The 18,439-nt window shown below is 39.7% G+C and overlaps 1 protein-coding gene across 1 annotated transcript; it reads left to right on the forward strand.

Moving 5' to 3' along the window:
* Positions 1-17,506: 17,506 nt before the first annotated feature.
* Positions 17,507-18,127, forward strand: LOC138876050 (uncharacterized). Its single transcript, XM_070154937.1, has one exon. It carries the CDS (start codon positions 17,507-17,509, stop codon positions 18,125-18,127), a length of 621 nt encoding a protein of 206 aa, XP_070011038.1.
* The last annotated feature ends 312 nt before the right edge of the window (positions 18,128-18,439 follow it).

An 18,439-nucleotide genomic window follows, 5' to 3' on the forward strand; every position in this document is an offset into this window, starting at 1 on the left:
AGGATTCAATTAGGAATTTTCAGGATCCTCCTGAACAATGGGACCTAGCTTTGAGAGTTTTCATTAAATAACGAGATTTAGCGGAAGTCACACCTTTAAAAGATATAGCTTAGATTTAAAATTGTCAAGAGTTGTCAGGACCCCCGGGATAACGGAACTTAGTTTTCAAATGCTTATTGATATTTGATAATGTGATCCATTTTACACTTACATATGTGCCCAGCTACCAAACTGGGGCAGAAAATTTGTTTTTGTTTTTGTATATTTTGATGAAGTCAGGAGCCCGCCTGGAGAGCAGGGAATACATTTCAAGTTTAGCAATCAGGAGCCCGCCTGGAGAGCATGGGAATACATTTCAAGTTTAGCAATCAGGAGCCCGCCTGGAAAGCATGGGAACACATTCAAGTTTAGCAATTAGGAGCCCGCCTGGAGAACAAGGGAGTATAATGTAAGTTTTAGCTTTCAAATTCTTGGTTTGTCTATTTTGAAGTCAGGAACCCGCCTGGAGAGCAGGGAATTCTTTCAAGCGCAGCAGTCGGGAGCCCACTTGGAGAACAAGGGAATACCATTCAAATTTCAAGTAATCAGGAACCCGCCCGAAAAACGAAGGGAAGAAGCAATTCAAGGTCAAGCAATCAGGCGTCCACCTGGAGAACAAGGAAAGGCAGTGGAAGATTCAGCAATCAGGCGTCCACCTGGAGAACAAGGGAATACAATTCAAGTTCAGCAGCCAGGCACCCAAATGGAGAACGAATGGAACAAGCAATTCAGGTTCGAGTAATTAGGAGCCCGGCTGTAGAATAGAGGATATGCAGCAATAGTCAAAGAAAGATGTTTAAAGGTTCAGCAATCAGGTACCCGCCTAAAGGGGAGGGAAAGCATTTCAAGAGTACAATTCGAGTCAACAGCAAAGGAACAACTGAGGGAAATACAAATCAACAAGGCAATAACAGTCACAAGACCAAGTTTGAAAATAAATCATTGTAAAGCATAGATTATAGCTTAGTCTAGCTTCTTCATTTTTGTCATGGTGTAATAAGGAAGTCAGTAAGCAGTATCAGCAGCAGCAGCAGTAACAGTGAAACCACAGCTCATGGTAGTCCCAGCTACCGAAACTTCCCGAACTACATTGACCTGATTCCTTTATAGCCAAGAATATGTAGGAAACCTTTGAAGCAGAGGTTCAGTCAAATCTTTCAAAAAATGCTTCCCATGGAGTGTTCAAACAGGCAAAAATTGCTCGTATCCGCTCACTTTATCTTTGCACAAAAACTCTTTGTGTTTTCGGGCAAAGAGGGGCAGCTGTGAGCACGTGATTTTTGCCTTATGAGAACACTCCCAAAAAATTCAAATAAAATAATTTTTCCGTTGCTTGCAATTTTGTGGATTGTCGTGGTGTTTTCTGTTATTGTTTGCATTTTCTGTGCATGTTTATTTGTTAAACTAATGAAAATACAAAAAATATGTTGCCTTTGCATCTAGGATTTAATTTTGCAATTAGGATTAGCCAAGTAAATATTTGTTTCAAAAAAAAAAAATGAAAAAAATCACAAAATAACGTACTTCGCATTTTGGTGTTTAATGTCAAAATTGTGTGATTTTCTTTTAATTTAGTATTTAGTTATTGGTGATAATAACTACTTAGAGTTAATTAATATTTATAGGATAATTTGGCCAAGGTTAAATTTAAGCTTGTATTTTATTTTAATTAGAAAGAAAATTGAAAAGAAAAAGAAATTAAGAAGAGGAAAATCTGGTTTGGTTCTCTGTTTGGTTCTCGTTGACGCCTAATCGTTCTGTTCTTTTCTTTGGGACCTGCATAACAGTGTGTAGAGGAGTGTAGAGGGTTTGAACTAAGTTTGGGATATCTATTTGTCTGAAAGAATTCAAATCCCAACTGTGTTTGAAATTAATTAGGAAGCCTTTAAAATAGCCTAAGAATTGTTTAATAAAAAGATGTATCTCACCTACTTAAGAAGTTGCTAGCACATGGTAGGATCAATCTAGGGATTAAGTTAATAAAAAGGGGATCAGCAATGCAAAGGACACCCTGTTCAATACTTTTAAGAGTTGGAAAGAAAGACAACATGGGAGGAACATTTCAAAAGGCCGAAATAATACAATTGTAAAGGAAAAGAGGAGCTGGAAAGGGAGAGAGGCTGGAAGTTTAAAAGGAAGAAGAAAAAAAGAAGGGGGCGGAGAGAGCGGTATTCACTCGATATACACGCTGGATACACTGGATTTACAGGGGCAGAATTCATTTTTGGAGAGAGTAAAAAAGATAGAACCAAATTTTCTGAAATATTGAGATCGGAAGAACACCAGAGAGAGTTCAAAGCTAGAAAGAGAAAACAAAGAGAGATTTCTGGACTATTTTTCTTCTCCATTTTTACTGGTATTCTCCGTGTTGCTGGGATTTCTGGATTGAGGTGTTGAAGCTACTGTGTTGGGCTTTCTGCTGCTGTATTTTGCTGTTTGCTATTGCTGATTGCTTACCCCATTTTTCTGTTCTACATACCAGGTACATGTCCTGAAACTCGATGTATGTAAATATCCAGTTGAAAATGAATGAAGTGGAGGCCTATTGTTGTTGAAGTGGAGGCCTATTGTTGATTTACTGCTTTCATTATACTGTAATAACCGTACTGATGGACTGTTAATTATAAGTTTATGCATTTGAACCGTTAAGTGTGTGTTAGATATTTAGAAATGCATATGAGTTTAGTTGAGTATTCGTTGTAATAATTCCATGTTGGACTAACAGAATAGTTTCTATTAGTTTAGTTAATTTCCGGTTTTCCTAGATCTGTATAAATGGTATTTTCAAGCTGTGATTAATTAGGCTGTAGACTGTTAAAGTAGTGTGATACTTCTTCTGATCATGAGAGATTTATATTTAGTAGTGATGATGTGAGTTAATCTATAATTCTGAGTTTGAGTGGTTGTGTGTGAGTTCGAAATCAGAAAGTTAAAAGTAGATATGAGATATGTAATTCGTAAGGTTAATTTAGGCAATCCATTTTCGTCCAGCATCCTTAATTCTCGAGTTTCAATTCTCATATTTGGTCACGTTAGTGTTTAATCAAAATTCATGAGTCAACATTTTAATAAAAATGAGTCATAGTAGGGAATTTGAAATTTGAACTAGTATGCACCATGTTTGAAATTGTGATCCTAGGCAGTTTACGTGGGTCATGAAATCTGAAATCAGTTGCTTTCCAACTCATGTTTAATATTGCATTGAATTTATTTTACTGGCTAGTTAATTTTAATAGTAGATTCATCAGATTTGTGTTCTTAATTAAATTGAAATTCCACTTAGTGTAAAAGACAGGGCTTAATAGGCTAGTCCCTAAACGTTTGGGCCTCAGGATAATTGATGCACGGCCCAGGCCAGTTTTGGCCCCTTTCTCATTTAGGCCTGGGCCAAGGTCTGTGTTGGCCGATTTTATGGTGTATATCTAGTTTTAAATTCCCTCTGCTGGGCTCACATCGGAGCCCAATGGTCGGATGTTGGTGCAAAAATATTACTTAGTTTGCATCAGTCCAGTAACAAATTAATTAGGGCCTTTCTTTTATTTTAGAGACAAATTAAGTAGAAAACTATAGATTGCTCTAGGTTTGCACTTTAAAATAATAAAACGGGATGAGCCTCGCTAAACAAAACACATAAATTGCGGGGCCCTCGATAATTGTATATATTAAAATACTTAGATTTCGGGACGGGCCGTTTAGCGAATTTCACGGCCTTCCCCAAAATAATAACGCGTTAGTCTCTTTAGGCGCGTATTTTAATAACATTACCTCCCTAAACTCGGGTGCGCATTTATGTGACCCAAATCCAAATCCTAACGATGTTAAAGTATGTCCAAAAACCACAGGTGCATTTATGTGACGTGGTTCAAGACTTGTTTTAATGACGTTGCAGTTTTCTTTAATAATGAATAAAAGCGGTTAAGGTAAAATTTGCACATAGGTTCATAATTGTTAAAATCAGATAATTTAAGCCAAATATAACAATTGAGCGACCGTGCTAGAACCACGAAACCCGGGAATTCCTAACACCTTCTCCCGGGTTAACAGAATTCCTTACTCAGATTTCTGGTTCGCGGGCTGTAATACAGAGTCAATCTTTTCCTCGATTCGGGATTCAACTGGTGACTTGGGACACCATAAATCTCCCAAGTGGCAACTCTAAATCTTTAATAATAAATTCCGTTTCGATTGTCTTTTAATTGGAAAACTCCCCTATGCCCTTGCGGGTGTAGGTAAAAAGGAGGTGTGACAACATGTTTTCGCCATCAAGGGCTCAATTATTCTATGCGGACACAGTTCATTCGACCGTTTGGCCCGATACATCATTTTCCTATCGAGACCCTTTTTGGCGCATCTTGACTTCTTTGAGAAGGTGATCTTCAAGGGGATTCCCCCTAGTGTTCAAGGTTGATTGAAGAGAAGCCTTGAATACTTGTTAAGTTCTCCTTAGGTAGCATATAGATGTTGCCTCATTAAAAACCTTTTCGGTAAAACCCGATCGAAGGAAAAGAGTGCAACGTATGCTTTGAAACTTATGGTCTTCAAGATGGAAAACACTTCGACTGTTCTGATCGGACACCTGCACAAATGTTAGTGTATGATAAAATAAAAAGGAGACGGTTATACCTTAGCGGTGATGGCGCTTTGAGCCTCGACATGCTTCCATCATTTGTTCTAAGGATGTGACACTGTCCTTTGCTTGTTTTATTTGGGTGTAGCCGAGAATGTTTCTTATGATTGCTGCTTTACTGTTTGCTTATCCTTTGGCTCCTTCGATATTGATGCCGTCGATGCCGGTGCCACATCGTGCACTGCAAACATCTCCCTCGCTGGATGTTGTTCCCCATACACAATTTTTATTCCGTCCTTCATCCGAAACTTCATCATTTGATGAAGGGTTGATGGTACTGCTCTCATGCAGTGTATCCATGGCCTTCCGAACAAGGCGTTGCACCTCATGTCTCCTTCGATGACATGAAACTTAACATTTTGGGTTGTGCCGGCCACGTTGACCGAGAGGGTGATTTCCCATTTCATTGTTTCGCTCGCCATGTTGAATCCGTTGAGGACTCTAGAGGCGAGCACGATCTGGTTGAGCAGTCTGAGCTACTCCACCACCCTCGACCTGATAATGTTGGCCAAGCTACCTGGATCCTCAAGCACACGCTTAATTTGAAATGTATTCACAAGAAAAGAAATTACCAAGGCATTGTTATGAGGTTTAGACAGGGTCTCGATGTCTTCGTCGCTAAATATGAGAGCATCTTCGGGTATGTAACCCCGAGTCCGTTTTTCCCTAGTGATGGATATTTTTGTTCGTTTGACAATGGGTTCTTGCGGGATGTCGATCCCTCCAACGATCATGTGGATGACATGTTGCGGCTCATCTATTTCATTTTTTTGGTTCGCCTCTCTTTCTCGGAACTGATTTTTGGCTCGGTCGATAAGGAATTCTCGAAGGTGTCCTTTACTGAGTAGCCGGGCTACTTCTTCTCTGAGATGCCTACAATCTTCGATCCTATGACTGTGTGTTCCGTGAAATTCACACACTAAGTTGGGATTCCTCTACGACAGATCTAATAGTATAGATCTTGGCCACTGGTGTCTCTAATTTTACTAATGGCAGATACGATGTCTGAAATGTTAAAGTTGAAGTTGTATTCTGACAGGCAGGGTGCCTCCGTCAATCCTGTTTGTCTGTCGAATATGGCTTTGCTCATGAGTCCCCAAGGATTTTAACCTTGATCTGTCCTTCGATCATTTCGGGGTATGTTACGCCTTGGGGTGTTTCTCCTATTTTTGGTGTATGGTTGGTACCTTTCTTTGTTTGGCTTTGGCTCCTTTGCCAGGAGTCTGCTTGGATATACCGAGCCCAAGGGGGCTCCCAGTTGGTCATCCTTGACCCTAATCTTCGACTGATATTAGTTGTGGACATCCGACCAAGTTACGATGGGGTATTCAACCAAATTCTGCTTTAGCTGCTTCGAAGCCACCGAGCTTCGTTTGTTCAAACCTTGGATGAAGGGCTATACTGCCTAGTCATCAAAGACTGGTGGTAATCCCATTCGCTCTATTTGAAAGCGAGATACGAACTCCCACAGCATCTTGTTTTCTCTTTGCTTGATTTTGAAGATGTCGGATTTCCTTGTAGCCACCTTGATGGCAATGGCATGCGCCTTTATGAAAGAATCTGCCAGCATGGCAAATGAGTCTATTGAATTTGGAGCTAAGTTGTGATACCACATCATGGCCCCTTTCGAAAGCGTTTTTCCGAACTATTTTAGGAGGACAGTTTGATCTCGTCGTCCCTCAGATCGTTTCCCTTTACGGCACAAGTGTAAGCTATGACATGCTCGTTGGGGTCCGAGGTCCCATTGTACTTCAGGAGATGGGGCATTCTGAACTTCTTCGGGATGGGCTTCAGAGCCGCATTTGACGGGAATGGCTTTTGTACGAATTTCTTCGAATCAACACCCTTCAGGATCGGGGGTGCGCCTGAGATCTGGTCGACCCTTGAATTGTAGGTCTCTACCTTTTTATTGTTAGCTTCTATCATGTTTTCACCCGATTTAATCCTCTTTTGCGGTCCTCGAGCATCTTCATAATAGCAAGGTCGGTTGCTGACCTGTTGTTATTCGATCTCTCCGATACCTGTTCGGCTCGAGGAGCCGTCTCCGGTGCTGTTTTGCTTGGAGTTTTTTGGTGGCTTTGCAGTTGAGCAATTGCTAGCTGTTGTGCCTGTAACATTTCAAAAATAACGTGAAGGCTAACCTCTTGCTCCCCTCGCACTGGGATTTCCTAAGCATCTTGTTGGGCTTCTTGGCGTATGCTCTTATTGGTGTGGGAGCTTATGTCGATGTGTTGGGTGTTGCCCTAGACCACGTCCACGAGAATTGGTTCTGGTGCATTCTCAGGGTTTCGCGGTGGTACACCAATACTTAGAACTGCTACACCATTCTCTCCATGGTCCTCAAGACCGTTGTTTTCATGTGCGTTTACTGAGGTAGACATTTTAACCTAAAATCAAAGATTCTTGAAAAAGAAAAAGTGTGAAAGATAACTTGTGTTATGCAGTAAACCAGCAAGAAAATAATCACTATTATTTTTATCCCCACGGTGGGCGCCAAAATGTTTACCTTGAAAATGGTAATGATAATTAGATTTGATTTTGTGGTTCTAAAAAGACGTGACTTATTTTTATGCTAGTTGTTAGTCATCAGATGCTAAATGTAAGACTAGGAAATGAGATAAAAACTTTGAAACCAGTATGTTTAAGCAAACCGAATGGCTGAGGATATGGGCCTCGAGCTGGCCTATACGGGGCCTCGAGGTCGAGCTTAGCGTTGAGTTGTGACCGGCCGATGAAGGACTAATAATTATAGGAGCTTTGATCTGAGCTCTTTATGATCAATAATGAGCAATAAATGAAGAGCAATTAATGGAACACAATAAATGCAAGCAATAAATGTAAATAATAGAATCAAGGAGAATGTGTTAGAGAGCAGGGAATGTTCTTGTATTGAATGTTGTGTGTGATATTCTCCTCCTTTACAAAATGACAAGGGTCCTCTTTATATATGAGAGGGAATTCCAACATAGTATAAATGCATTTATTACATAGATATATGGTTGGTATAGTCATTTAATACCACGGTACGGGCTTATACTAGCCTAATAGACTCGGTCAGCCTAAATCACGTGCCTTGGGAACTTCCCATTTTTCCATCACAACTACCGATCTGTACTTCCCCGAGGTCAAACGTTGATAACCTCTCGGGGTCAAACCTAGACCATTGTCTCGAGCCTTTGGAGGCGTGCCCACGAAGCGTCATAATGACTATAAAATTTTACCCTATGGATTTCACCGCATACACATACCCAAAATGATAAAGACACATACTCCAGTACTTATTGAATTATGTACAGTTATTTCAAATAAGTGGAGTGTGGCAACCAACCGTTGAAATGTACACCCTACTAGGGAGGGACGTCACCGAGTCTATCTGTACCTGTGAGCATGGACACAACACCCAAAAGAAAAGGATATCAGTACGAAAGATGTATTGATTATGTAACACTGATAATATATGTAAACCAAGAACTTAACATAAGAGACATGAATACACCACTTCAACCTGAGCACCGAAAATAAGCCACTGGGGGCATGTACTGGAGTGATTATGAATCATGAATGTGTCCAAGTTTTGTAAAAGGTTAAGCCACTCACTAAGAATACACATTAGATATAATATAATATTATTTATCCACTATTTGGGACTTAACATCTCATGTCATTCCCGGCCTCATAGAGGACTTGGCAAAGGTTTTTGCTTTTACGGCCTCAAGAGGTCCCAGTTTGGGCTCAATAGGACTTGGCGTATTTGGCCTCGAAAGATCTCGGTAGTATCTCATAACACATCCTTCCGTACCTGGCCTCATGAAGGCCTCGATCATAACAGGCCACATGAGAGCTCGGTGAATAATTCACATCATGTCTCCTTATACCCAACTAATCAATGGCTGCACATTAGGTGCCGTATTCGGCCGCTTATAGAGCTCATATGTGTGTGTGTGTAATGCAAGGTCGATTTCAAGAGATATGAAGATCAGAATCAGAATGAATTACATTTTATCACCTCAAAATATCATCCAGAAATATCTCAAATTGGAGAGAAAATGCCTCAGACAAAAAACATACAAGAACATGAACAACCTTGTCAAGAGAGGCTTTAAGCAATTCAGTGTTATCACAAATGGATGATTCAGAAAAAAGCGCTTACATAAAGACATGCCAAGGAGAAGAAGTGCCTTACATGTCTTGTTGAAGAACTAGTTACGCTTCCTGAATTCTCACACGTCTATGGCGATTATCTCCGCCTCCAGGGTATCTCCAAAATCAGTATAACAAGAAGACAATACAGTGATGATCACAAGATTCTTTATGCTAAATCCTACTATTTTCTCCTTGACTTAACCTTGAATCATTTAGAAGTTCGTAAAGGGATTTGAGGCATTTTGGTTGGGCTAAAGCTGGCGATGAATTTTAAAATGAAAGAGAAGAAAGTTGTACCGCCTTTTTAGATCAAGTCTAGAAATCCCACCGTCCTAAGTGCCAAACTGGCCGCCCGCACCGACTCTGTGCCTAGTGGGGCAACTGGCGTAAATTGAGCATATGTAATCACTCTTTGTCCGTATGACGTGTTGCCGACCGATTGGTTGTGCCAAAACCTCATTGATATTCAACTTCATATGTGATGGAAAGTATGGGGTGTAACACTATAACTCAAAATTTTCGAGATAATGAATATCAAGTGAAATATTTTTCAATCATTAATAGCCGCCTAGTCATACATTTTAATCTATTTATCTATTGTGTGTTTCTTCTTGCTATTTATTAATATACCATACATATTTAACATAAATATGTAATTCGTTAGATAATTTTAACTATGTATTTATTATTTTTGTCACAATATGTAAAAAAGATTGACGGAGCTCCATCATTTTCAACCAAATAATTTTCTTAGTCAAAATAGTGGAGTTTCAACTGTGTATCTTTTAGTTTCTTCTTTAACTGCAATAATATTTTATTTTAATTGTCTATTTATCTTTATCGGGCCAATTATATAGTGAAAAACTTGTTTAAAACATTACTCCCTCCGTTTCAATTTATGTGAACCCATTTGACCGGGCACAAAGTTTAAGTAAAAAGAGAAGACTTTTGAATTTTGTGGTAAAAAATGAGACACATATATTTTGTATGGCTATAATATGGAAACAGATGGAGTACTATTTTCAGCCAAATTTAAAAAATTTACTCAAAATAATATGGTTCCAATTATAAGGGTGTCTAAGGGACCAGATCCGCCCAATTTCGGACCAATTCGACCAGATAAGAGATTGGCACGGACCGTCCTGATTCTGTCACGACCCAAATCTCTCTCCATAAGATGTTGTGATGGAACCTAGTCTCTAAGACTAGGTAAGCCTAAGAGATGCGGAATAACTGAAATAATAGCAGAAATAACGGCTAAACCGTAAAAACAATAGGTATATATATGGATAAAGCTAGAAAACTGCCGCTTGACATATACAAGTAAAACCAAAAACTCTGAGTATAAACATATCCCAAAGACCTATAGTCGTAAGTCACAAGCTCTAAGGAACTGTTCTAACTGTCTCTATACATCAGTATCCAGGAAAAATAAAGAAGAAACAACATAAAAGGATAGAGGGGGACTCCGAGGTCTATGGACGCTGGCAGATATACCTTGAAGTCTCCACAGTAGCAATATGACTCTCTACTAATAGCGGTGCTGGTAGAAGGTACTGGGTCTGCACACAAAACATGTACAGAAGAGTAGCATGAGTACACCACAACAATACCTAATAAGTGCAAAACTTAACCTCGGTAGACTGCTGGGATATAATAATTAAGGCATAAGATATAGTAATATAACGAAAGACTGAGAATTTAACAACGAGAAATACAGAAGAGGAAACTACACAACAAATAGGGATAAACAATAGGGGCACTCCCGAGGTACCGCCTTGTAGTCCCAAAAGTAAATACTCAACAGGGGATCTCCTGAGGTATTGCCTCGTAGTCCCAAAAGTAAATATGCAACGGGGGATCTCCCGATGAACTGCTTTCTAGTCCCAAAAGTAAATATGCAACAGGAGATCTCCCCAGGTACAACCTCGTAGTCCCATAAATAAATATGCAATGGGGATCTCCCGAGGTACCGCCTCGTAGTCCCAAAAGTAAACACACAGCTCGAAATCGATGGGAAAACAACAATTAACAGCAAGAAATCCTACAGTTTAAGACTAAATACAAATCAAGAAAAAAGTAGGAAATTCAAGTAAGTATGACACACAAATTTCAAATAAGTATTTAAGACACGTAGATATATGATATTAGACAAAATAAGATAACTACACATGCTGGGATCATTTAAGATATAACAAGTTACTGTTCAGTAAAAACCTAATTTTCAATAATTAGCCCGTGTACACACTCATCACCTCGCGTACACGACACTCACATATCATAGAATCATCATAACAGTACCAAATCCTAAGGGGAGTTCCCCCACACAAGATTTGGCAAGCCACTTACCTCAAGCCTAGCTCAATCAGTTAATAAGAATGCCTTTTCCTTGACTTTCCGACTCTGAATGGCCGAAATCTAGCCAAAAGCAATTACATACCATAAATATAACTATAAGAAACTAATCTAATTAATGAAATTAAGAATTTAGCAAGAAATTAGAAATTCACCCCAAAAAGTCGACCCATGCCCATGTCTCGGAATCGGGTAAAAGTCACAAAATATGAATACCCATTCAACCACGAGTCCACCCATACCAAAATTACTCAAATCCGATACCAATATCTCAATCAAAACCCCTTCGGTTGAAAAACTTTCCAACTTTCCCCCCAAATTTCTCAACCCAAGTCCTTAATTAAATGATGAAATTAACGATGGATCAGTGGATATTAATCAAAAATAATTGTAGAATCCTTACCCAAATGTTTCCTCTAAAAAACCTTTGAAAATTTCACCTTAATTCGAGCTCTCTAAGTCCCAAAATAAAAATGGGATAAAAACCCTCGATTTTGAAATTTAATCTACTGCCCAGGTCTTTTCTTTTTCGCAAACACAAAATGTACCTCACGTTTGTGAAGTCCAAAATTCTCAGCTACCAGATTCCCCTTCCCGAACGCGACCCCTCATACACAAATGCGGAGAATAATTTCCTTCATCTTCGCGAACGCATGGCCAACTTTGCGAACACGAAGAACAAACTTTGCTGGCCTCCTAGATACCCTTCGCGAATGCGAGACCTATCTCGTGAACGCGATGAAGGGAACCAACAATAGAACATCAATGATTTTCTGCAATTCCAACAAGTCCTGAAATGTTCCGAACATGATCCAAATCACACCCGAGCCCCCCAGAACCTTAACCAAACATACAAACAAGTCCTAAAACATCATATGGACTTAGCTGAGACTTCAAATCACATCAAACAATGCTAAAAACATGAATCACATCCCAATTCAAGCTTAATGAACTTTAAAACCTTAAACTTCTACAACCGATGATGAATATCAAATCACGTCCAATTGACCCCAAATTTTGCACACAAGTAACATTTGACATTACGGACCTACTCCCACTTTCGGAATCGAAATCCGACCCCGATATCAAAAAGTTTACTCCCGTTCAAACTTCCCAAAAATCCAACTTTTGCCATTTCAAGCCTAATTCAACTACGGACCTCCAATTCACAACCAGGATGCACTCTTAATTCCAAAATCACCCAACGGAGCTAACGGAACCGATAACACTCCATTCCGAAGTCGTCTTCACACAATTCCAACTATGGTCAAAATCCTAGAACTTAAGCTTCCATTTTAGGGACTAAGTGTCCCATTTCACTCCAATGCCTAAACCAAATCCTCTCGGCAGGTCACATAAGCATAAAATGAAACAGAGGAAACAGTAAATAGGGGATAGGGGATAATACTCTCAATACAACCAGCAGGGTCGTTACATCCTCCCTCTCTTAAAACAATCATTCATCCTCAAACGAACATAGAGACATACCTGAAGTGGTGAAAACATGAGGATAACAGCCGCACATATCATGCTCGGTCTCCCAAGTCACCTCTTCGACCGACTGACCCCTCCACTGAACCTTTACTGAAGCTGTTCTTTGACCTCAACTTCTGAACCTGCCTGTCCAAAATGGCCACTGGCTCCTCAACGTAGGATAAGTCTTTGTCCAACTAGACTGAGCTGAAATCTAACACATGAGATGGATCGCTGTGGTACTTTCGGAGCATAGCAACATGGAACACTGGATGAACTCCTGCTAGGCTTGGAGGCAAGGCAAGCTCATAAGCAACCTCCCCAACTTGCCGCAATACCTCAAACAGGTCAATAAAACTTGGGCTCAACTTGCCTTTCTTTCTGAACCTCATAACACCCTTCATGGGTGACACCCAAAGCAGGACCCACTTCTCAACCATGAATACAACATCGCAAACCTTCCTATCTGCATAACTCTTACATCTGGACTCGCTGTACGAAGTCGATCCTGAATCACCTTAACCTTTTCCAAAGCATCCTAAACCAAGTTTGTACCCAATAGCCTAGCCTCGCCCGGCTCGAACCAACCCATTGGACACCAACACCGTCTACCATACAAAGCCTCATACGGGGGCTATCTGAATACTCGACTGATAACTATTGTTGTAGGAAAAATTCGCAAGTGGCAAGAACTGATCCCAAGAACCCCCAAACTCCATCACACATGCACGGAGCATATCCTCTAATATCTTAATAGTACATTCGGACTGCCCGTCCATCTGAGGGTGAAATGCTATGCTCTACCACTTTCTTAGTATTATCATTTGTAATATCATCACAGAGTATGTTATAAACTCTGTGATGATCATAGAATACTTGGTCCTTTCAAGTTCATATTTTTTACATGCTTGTTAGTAGGCGAGGTTTGCAAGCCTCAATAGGATTAGTAAGGTAAGGTTAGCTCGGTTTGTGTTATATGGGTAACAAGACCGGTGCTATTGTCCCCCTTATTTTTACTTTTCCTAATTGTTGTATTTTCCTTTTTTAATTAATAAAAAACTAGCCCTAGGCTCTTTCCTAGAGGATTGCTAAAAAAAAAAAAAAACTCAACCCTAGTACCCAACTATTGTAGCTGTTAAAAAGAGGAGAAGAGAAGGCCTTGGTCCCTAAAAAGAATGCATTTGGAGCTACATCAGGTGGGAAGGAAGACAATGAAGAAGGAGAAGAACCTGTTAGATCAGGATACGACATGGATCAAGAATCAACTACCCAACACCTTATGAATGCTGCAAGGCAAGGTGACTTATCACCTACGCAAGTGGAAAAGGCAAAATCAGCAGCAAAAGGTAAGAAGAAGCAACAAAAAGATAATTTTGCAGCCCCAAAAGCTGGGGTGCACACAAGGAGAACGCTAACTAAATCCAACAATCAGTGATGAATGCTCTCATTTGGAATATAAGGTCAGTCAACACATAACAGGACTTTGAAAGGTTGACAAAAATGCACAGGCAAAATCACTATGAATTTGTAGGATTAATGGAGCCAAAGCAACAAGCAAAAAAACTGGAAAGGTACAGAAATAAGATAGGACTTGCACAGGCAATTTCAAATGTTTCCAACAAGATCTGGGCTTTAATAGATGAGGTATTTGAGGTAACTGTTATGTACAATATGGTGCAACAATTAACACTACGATTGTTTCATACTAAATCGCATGTGGAGTTTGTCCTAACATTGATATATGCTAAATGTGATACAATTGAGAGGATAGAATTATGGGATTCATTATATGCAATGGCAAGGGATATGGATGCACGATGGCTTGTAGGAGGTGATTTCAATGTAATATGGGACGAAGAAGAGAAGTTTGGTGGGTTACCTGTGTTATTGAATGAAATTGATGATTTTCGACATTGCGTCAACACTTGCAATCTCTTCGACCTTGGATTTAAAGGCAGCATATTTACATGGTGGAATGGGAGAACAGAGGAAGACTGTATATTCAAAAGGCTAGACAGATGCTTGGCCAATGTTGAGTTCCAACAAACATTTCCAGGAATAGAGGTGCAACATTTGTCAAAGACTGGTTCTAATCATAGTCCAATGTATCTGAAGTGTGATACTGAGACTCCACCAAGCCTTTTAAGTTCTTGATTTTTGGGTGGAACATGCGACTTTTAAAGATGTGGTGAAAGAGAATTGGACAGCTGATTTTAGTGCAAATCCTTATATTCTTTTAATCACAAGTTAAAAAAAATTAAAGAAGGCCCTTGCATTGTGGAGTAAGGCTACGTTTGGAGATATTTTCCAAAAGATAGCAAGCATGGAGGAGGTAGTGATGGTTCATGAAGCAAAATTTGAAGCAAATCTTACAGGGATGAACAGGGAAAGGCTACAAAAGGTTCAGGCAGAATTGATCAAATGTCTTGCACTAGAGGAGAAATATTGGCAACAAAAGGCAGGCATGACTTGGTTCAAGGAAGGGGATAGGAACACTAAGTTCTTCCACGCACAAGTGAGAGGTAGGAGGAAGAGACTTCAGCTTAACAGAATTCAAAATAGTGGAGGAACCTGGATTGAAGAAGAACAAGAAATTGCAGAAGAGGCTATCAAATTCTACGAGGAACAGTTCACAGAAGCAGCTACTCCTTCATCATTTGATATCATAGAGCATGTTCCTAATCTGATTAACACTGAGCAGAATGCAGAATTGATTAAGCAGCCAACAAAAGAGGAGGTTAAAGTGGAAGTACTTGGACTTAATGGTGATAGTGCTGGGGGGCCAGATGGTATGACAGGCAAATTCTATCATTCTTGTTGGGACATAATAGGGGATGACCTGTACGGCATGGTGAGGGCTTTTTTCAATGGTCATGAGCTACCCAAGTGTGTAACACACACCAACCTAGTTCTGCTACCAAAGAAAAAAGAAGTTATCACTTTTTCTGATTTAAGACCAATAAGCCTTAGTAATTTTTCAAATAAGGTTATATCAAGGGTGGTACATGAAAGGCTAGTGAAATTTCTCCCAAGTCTGATATCGGAGGAACAGTCAGGTTTTGTTAAGGGCAGGAATATAGTAGAAAACATCCTTCTAACTCAGGAGATAGTGACTGACATTAGGCTTAGAACTAAGGCTGGACCTAATGTCATCCTGAAGCTAGATATAACCAAAGTTTATGATAGATTATCTTGGCTATTCCTAACCAAGGTACTGAGAAAGATAGGATTCACAGAAAGGTTGATAGGGATTGTCTTTGGATTAGTTTCAAACAATTGGTATTCTATTCTAATCAATGGTCAAGCTCATGGGTTCTTTAAGTCCTCAAGGGGAGTAAAACAAGGTGATCATGTATCTCCAATTTTGTTTATCTTGGCAGCAGAAGCATTATCTAGGGGTCTCAATGCACTACATACTAACCTGTATTTTTGTGGATTTGGGATACCAAAGTGGAGTCCAAAGATCAATCATTTGGTGTATGCAGATGACATGATTATTTTCTCATCCTCAGATGAAACATCTCTGATGCTGATTATGCAAGTGCTGAATGCATATGAAGTTGCATCTGGGCAGCTTGTTAACAAGACCAAATCAGCTGTGTACATGCATCATTTAACAGACATGGAAGTGGTCAGCAAGGTGGAAAGGATCACAGGCATTTATAGGAATGATTTTCCTATCATATATCTAGGTTGTCCTATATTTTATGCAAGGAGAAAGTTGGAATACTATCAACCCCTAATTACTAAGGTAATGGACAAACTACAATCATGGCAGGGTAAGTTATTATCAGTAGGGGGCAAGGCAGTTTTCATATCCCATGTACTGCAAAGCATGCCTATGCATCTATTATCAGCTGTAAACCCTCCAAATTATGTGATAAATAGGTTGCACAAATTGTTTGCTCAGTTTTTCTAGAGCAGCTCTGTAGGAGAAACTAGTAGGCATTGGGCTTCATGGAATACACTATGCATGCCAGTTGAGGAAGGAGGAATAGGTTTCAGGTCACTACATGATGTAGCAAAGGCATTATTCAGCAAGTTGTGGTGGAATTTCAGAACAAAACCAAGCCTATGGAGCTCTTTCGTATGTCAGAAATACTGTATGAAATTGAATTCTATAAAGGGGTCTCACATTTGGAGAAAAATGTTGGAATGCAGAGATCTGATTGAACATCAAATCTTTTGGCAAACAAAAAGGTGATCCTCACTATTTTGGTTTGAAAACTGGATAGGTCTTGGGGCACTATATTTTTTAGTTCCTCAGGAATTTGGCATTGATGAAACTGTACATAATGTATATGATGTTACCTTAGATGGTGAGTGGGATGTGGACAGGCTATTTGAACTGCTTCCTGAAGACTTAGTAGTACATATTCTGGAGAAAATCAAACCACCTTCACCTCAGCAGGTTCTTGACATGCCTTGTTGGGTGCTGGAAACAAGAGGATATTTCAGTGTTAAGTCAGCATGAGATTATACGAGAAGAAGAGACGAACCAAGAACAGCTTATAGGATGATTTGGGTAAAGGGACTGCCTTTTAAAATAGCTTTTTTCATGTGAAAAGTGTGGAAAGCGAAGTTACCTTTAGATGATTTCATGAAAAGGGTAGGCTACTGCATGCCATCAAAATGTTAGTGTTGTGTACAACCTGACGAGGAATCTCTTCAGCACTTGTTTTTAGATCAGAAACTGCAAAGACAACTTGGAAGTATTTTCTATCGAGGGCAGGAATAGTTGTGGAGGGATTAACATTGCACCAAGCAATCACAAAATGTTGGACTGCAAATGTGTGCTTAAGGCTCAAACCAGTAATGCAAGCACTCCCATCATGTGTAGTCTGGGAACTCTAGAAAAGAAGAAATAGTATGAAGTATGGTGATGTTGTGACAACTAGCAGGGTGATTTATCAAGTTTCATTAAATCTGCAGGCATTGGTGAAAGTGAGAAAGCCTGGGATGGACATGGTACCTCACAAATGGCAAGATCTATTAGCTATGATGGAAAATTTCACTCCTAAACTTAAAGTTACCAAAGTCATGTGGGAATTTCCAAGTGCAGGATGGCTAAAAGTTAATACGGATGGTGCATCGAGGGGAAATCCAGGCAGGAGCTCAATAGGTTTTTGTATAAGAAATGAAAATGGTGACATAGTCAAGTCAGTAGGGAAGGAGATTAAGGAGACAACAAACACAGTAGCTGAAGCGAAGGCCATGGAAGAAGAACTAAGGTTCTGCAGATTTCAACAATACTCTCATGTATGGTTTCAAACTGACTCAATGTTATTAAAAAAGATAATGGATGGGATCTGGAAACCACCATGGATCATATCTGAGCAGGTAGAGGAAATGATGCAACTAATGAATGGGGGCAATTACACAGTTACTCATATTCATGGGGAGGGCAACAAGCTGGCAGATCACTTGGCTAATTATGCTTTAGATCATGGGGAAATAGAATGCCAACAATTCTGGCATCTAGATGCATAAGGAACGAGGTTAGTTAATGAAGATAAACTGCAATGTCCAAGTCTAAGGGTGAAGGTGGACAGGAGATAAGAAGCAAAGAGAAAAGGAAGAGCAGGAGGCATGTCAACTTAATCGACCAATATATTCAAATCCTAAGGGAAGAGGATTTAATGGTTGGTATTTCTAACTATCTTTTCTCTCGTGCAGGTGCCACTACGAGTATATTATCCTATGCTTTCAAAAAGACAAGAATTAAAACGCATATATGGGCCATGACTTGGGAATGTCTTGTTTTCCATCAAGACAAAAGAAACGACAAAGGCAGGCACGCCT

Source organism: Nicotiana sylvestris, chromosome 8 (genome assembly GCF_000393655.2).
Source record: "Nicotiana sylvestris chromosome 8, ASM39365v2, whole genome shotgun sequence".
NCBI classification, from domain to species: domain Eukaryota; kingdom Viridiplantae; phylum Streptophyta; class Magnoliopsida; order Solanales; family Solanaceae; genus Nicotiana; species Nicotiana sylvestris.

Excerpts from the sequence above, each read along its gene's own strand:
- LOC138876050 (XM_070154937.1), top strand. The coding sequence starts at position 17,507 with ATGAAGTATGGTGATGTTGTGACAACTAGCAGGGTGATTTATCAAGTT.